The sequence below is a fragment of the Nycticebus coucang genome, chromosome 10, assembly GCF_027406575.1.
Source record: "Nycticebus coucang isolate mNycCou1 chromosome 10, mNycCou1.pri, whole genome shotgun sequence".
Classification (NCBI taxonomy): domain Eukaryota; kingdom Metazoa; phylum Chordata; class Mammalia; order Primates; family Lorisidae; genus Nycticebus; species Nycticebus coucang.
The window spans coordinates 110,898,274-110,902,743 of NC_069789.1; the positions used below are offsets into that span (position 1 = coordinate 110,898,274).

The following is a 4,470-nucleotide window of genomic DNA, read 5'->3' on the forward strand; positions in this document are numbered from 1 at the left end:
CTGAGAGCTGCACCATCACATGTTCACAGGTCTCTGCTGTTCTGAGTCAGCTGAGAGCACAGACCTGCCCCTTCCCTGAAGCATCTCCAGGGCAGGTGGCATCACTGATCGTGGTGAAGACCCTACGATGCTATGCTGAAGAACGAGCGGATGGAGGGAGGGGACTCCGTGAAGGCTCTGAGGGGGCAGGACCCGCCTAACCCTCTCCTGGGAGGGGCCAACACAAGAGCCACCAGATCTCTTTGCAGCTGGGTCCTGACCTTCATTGAGATGAGGACAAATGAGGCAAATGATGGCCGGGAGTCAGGAAGAGCCCATTTCTGTCTAAAGTGTTTGCAGAGAGCCAGGTGCTCACCCAAGTCCCTGCCCTGGGGAAATGAGAACCAGGCTCCCAGGGAGGAAGTTCCCCTTCCTGTGGAGCTGCCCATGTGACAATCTATTGTGGGGAAGGCTCCAGCCTCCCAGTGACCACACCCTGTGTGTGTCTGTCCTGAGGGCACGGTGGTCTCCTGCATCTTCACAGCTGGGGCCAGTGGGAAGAGACGCCATGACCCCCACCCTCACGGTCCTGCTCTGCCTCGGTGAGATCTGAGGAGGGGCAAGGAGCACCCTGGTCTGGGAGGGACCCACACCACCCCACAGCCAGGCCCCACTCTATCATGGGGCCCCAAGGGCTCAGGAGGCCCCTGGGGAAGACGGGACATGCTCAGCCCTCAGAAGAAAAATTTCTCACAGGGAACTCCCTTCCAGGACTGAGTCTGGGCCCCAGGACCCGTGTGCAGGCAGGTGAGTCTGTCCCCAGCGGTCCCCCTTGTCCTGCTTCTCACTAGGGACAAGGAACTGGGAAACAGCAGCTCTGGGCTGACTGATGGGGATGTCGGGAGGGTACAGGCTGAAAGCTGGGATCTAGCGGGGGTTGTCTGGGACCCAGCTTCTGGATTTCCTTCCAGAGACCCTCTCCAAACCCATACTCTGGGCTGAGCCAGACTCTGTAATAACCCAGGGGATCCCTGTGACCATCTGGTGTCAGGGGACCCTGGATGCCCAGGAGTACCTACTGGATAAGGAAGGAAGATCAAGGACCTGGGCCAGACAGAAACCACTGGAGCTTGAGAACAAGGCCAAGTTCAACATCTCATCCATGACAGAGCACCATGCAGGGCGATATCGCTGTCGCTATCATAGTCCTGCTGGATGGTCAAACCACAGTGATGCCCTGGAGCTGGTGGTGACAGGTGAGAGGACACTCAGGGATCCCAGCCCCAGGCTCTGCCCTCAGAAAGGGGTTCTGCTCTCAGGGGTGTCTCCCTCACACAGCCCAGCCCTGGGCTGATGTGGGAGATGTGAGCCCCATTTAACACGACTGCCTCCTTCTCTCAGGATTCTACAGCAAACCCACCCTCTCAGCCCTGCCTAGCCCCGTGGTGGCCTCAGGAGGGAAGGTGACCCTCCAGTGTGGCTCACGGCTGGTATTTAGCAGGTTTGTTCTCATTAATGAAGGAGAACGTGATCTCTCTTGGACTCAGGACTCGCAGCAACACTCATATAAGTCCCAGGCCCAGTTCTCTGTGGGCCCCGTGACCCCCGGTCACACGTGGACGTTCAGATGCTATGGCTATCGCAGGAGCACTCCTCAGGTGTGGTCCATCTCCAGTGACCCTGTGGAGCTCCTCATCTCAGGTGAGGGAGCCCCCCCTCCAGGTGTGTCTAGGAAGCCCTCCCTCCCTACTGCACAGGGCCCTGTCCTGGCCCCTGGACAGATCCTGACCCTCCACTGTCACTCTGATGTCTGCTACCACAGATTTGTTCTGTCCCGGGGTGGGAGATCTGGCCTCGCCCAGCCTAGCAGCCCCAGGCTGGGCTCTCTCAGGCCAACTTTCTCCTGGGACCTGTGAGGGGCTCCCACGGGGGTCAGTACAGATGCTGCAGTGGACACAGCCACTCCTCAGAGCGATCGGGCCCCAGTGACCCCCTGGACATCCTGATCCCAGCAGGTTCAGTCAGACTCCCTGCACAGGCCCTATTGGGGGAGCCCCAGGGGTGATGGCCACTGTTCCAAACTATATGAAGAATTTTAACAAAAGATTAAAGGGACGAGGAGAGCCCAGGTCACCTGGCCTGGTGGAGAGAAGGGGAGGCCGCCCCAGGCTTTCACCCTTTGTGCCCCTGGCATTCGGGAGCCCCCGAGACCAACCCCTCATCCATGGAACCTGGGTCCTCCGCTACTGAGAAGTGGAAATGCACGTTTCTGGGGAATTAGCTGATGTGGTCGGTGTCCCAGTCAGAACAGAGAGCACACAGGGGCTCAGTCATTTCTGTGCTGGGGCCATTTTCCTTGCTGATCCTGAGCTCTTAGCATCCAGTAAAACTCTAAGGTTGATCAGAAACACAGTTTGAATTCAAAGAACACAGGGAGGCTGAAATACCTCACTGAGAGACCAGAGGGACCTGCAGAGAGTGGGTTTAACGAGAAACTTGATAAACGTCCCATCATGAGACGTGAAGGGACACAGAATACAGAGTCCGGGGGTGAGGTTGGGCTTGGGGCTCTTCATCCCCTTCCTGTCCCCTGTTCTTTGATTCTCAGGAGCACCTGACGTCACCAGCTTCTCACGGAACAATTCAGATGCCAAGACTTGTGAGTGAGGAGACGCTCTCAATCATGGGCTGGGCACAGAGGGTCAGGCCCTGACCAGGGCAGGATGGTGTCCTGGGGGAACATCCAGGGACCCAGATGACTTTGGTCTGCTCTGAGATCTCTGACCTCTTGTCCATAATCCCCAGCCCCACACCCACAGGATCACACTGTGGAGAATCTTATCCGCATGGGCATAGCTGGCTTGATCCTGGTGGCCCTCGGGATTCTGCTGTTTCAGGAGTGGCACAGCCAGAGAAGACCCAAGATGCCACAAGGAAGTAACTCTGGAGAGAGCAATGCACCATCCAGAGTGGGAGAGCCCTGGAAGTAACTCTGATGCTCCAGGAGGTTCTAGAAGAAAATCTAGGGCACATGCTATCTGGACAGTGTCCTGGTCATTTCCAGAGGAAGGGATCAATGTTTGAGCACAGGGACGCTGTATGGAGTGTGTGTGAATAGGACATTAAACTCAGATACTTTTCCTCTGCACCAGTGTTGACTTCCCTTGCCAGATCTTCTTTTCCCATGAAGCTGTGTCCCACATGGCACCTGGGTCCAACGTCTCCACACCTGCTCACTCTGGTCCACTGTCATGTCACACAGTTTTCTTTATTTGTGACTGCCACCCTCCCTGATGCATTTCATCAGCTTCCATCACTTCAGTTCAGAGTTCCAAACTTTGTTCAATAACTACATAAGAATGGGAGATCAATTTCCAACCAGGAAAATGTGTAAATCAAAAATGGTGCCCTGACACTTGTGTGGACCCTACAAGCTCCTCACCCTTTACCAGATGTTCTCTGCATTTTCTCTGGAGATGTCCCCACTTGGTACCATCACACTGACTTCCCTACAGGATTGAGAACGGCGGCGTGTGCTTCTCTGTGCAGGCTTATTTCACGGAAGTTCTTTCCACACTGCTGAAAGTAACGGGATGGGCTTCTGATATTGAACTCCTACTCCGTGTGTGTACACCTCATTCCCTTATCCTCTCACCCATTCATGTCTGTTATGTTGAATCGTGCACCTTGGCTGTCAGGGATGATGCTGCAGTAACAGGAGGGCCCGTGTCTACCCCCAGTGCAGTGAAGTCCTTTCCTTTGGACGTGCACTCAGCTCTGTGGTTGTGCCTCACAAGGCAGTTCCATGTTTAGTGTTTAGAACAACGTCCTCTCCTTTTGTGCACAGTGACTGTCCCCAGGTACACTTCCCTACTGGCATCTGCTCTTTTCTTTTCTTTTCTTTTTTTATTTTTTATTAAGTCAAATACACACAGATCATGAATACATTCATGCATATGTGGGGTACAATGTGCTGTTTTTTTTGTACAATCTGACGTGGTTAGATCAAACCAATCAACATAGCTTTCACCTCATTTACTCGATTATTGTGCCAAAACATCTATGTTGTATACCTGACAGAATTGATTTGTACCCTTGTCATATGCTCCATAGGTGTGGGCTCGCCTTTTACCCTCCCTCTGTCAAACCTCCCCACTCCCCTCCCTTCCCACTCCATTTCTCTCCTTCATCCTGGGCTATCTTTCATAACAAAGTGTGAGTAAATAGAAGTAGGTTTCATAGAAGTGTGGAGTACATTGGATACTTTTTCCTCCATTCTTGAGATACTTAACTCAGGAGAATATGTTCCAGGTCCCTCCATGTAAACATAAAAGAGGTAAAGGCCCCATCTTTTTTAATCCATGCATGGGTGAATGGGCACCTGGGCTTCTTCCATGACGTGGCTGTTACGAATTGTTCCTTTTTCTCCACATCCACGCCAACATCTGTAGTTTTAGGATTTTGTTACATGGGCTACTTTTACTGGAGTTA

General features: G+C 53.3%; 1 protein-coding gene across 4 annotated transcripts; it reads left to right on the forward strand.

The window, feature by feature from the left end:
* Window positions 1–452: 452 nt before the first annotated feature.
* On the forward strand, window positions 453–4,104 carry LOC128595675 (leukocyte immunoglobulin-like receptor subfamily A member 5). Of its 4 annotated transcripts, none has more exons than XM_053604472.1 (6): window positions 453–581; window positions 736–786; window positions 951–1,235; window positions 1,381–1,680; window positions 2,588–2,638; window positions 2,785–4,104. In XM_053604472.1, exons 1-6 carry the CDS (start codon window positions 548–550, stop codon window positions 2,967–2,969), a joined length of 906 nt encoding a protein of 301 aa, XP_053460447.1. In that variant the 5' UTR covers window positions 453–547; the 3' UTR covers window positions 2,970–4,104. The 4 variants fall into 4 exon arrangements, with proteins under 4 accessions (XP_053460447.1, XP_053460448.1, XP_053460446.1 ...); XM_053604473.1 differs by having other exon boundaries at window positions 461–581; window positions 751–786; XM_053604471.1 differs by lacking the exon at window positions 453–581 and having other exon boundaries at window positions 605–786.
* The last annotated feature ends 366 nt before the right edge of the window (window positions 4,105–4,470 follow it).

Bases quoted from the DNA above. Each gene is read 5' to 3' on its own strand.
- LOC128595675 (XM_053604471.1), top strand. From the start codon at position 660: ATGGGGCCCCAAGGGCTCAGGAGGCCCCTGGGGAAGACGGGACATGCT. The intron at 787-950 runs GTGAGTCTGTCC...ATTTCCTTCCAG, and splicing joins CAGGACCCGTGTGCAGGCAG to AGACCCTCTCCAAACCCATA. The intron at 1,236-1,380 runs GTGAGAGGACAC...TCCTTCTCTCAG, and splicing joins CCTGGAGCTGGTGGTGACAG to GATTCTACAGCAAACCCACC.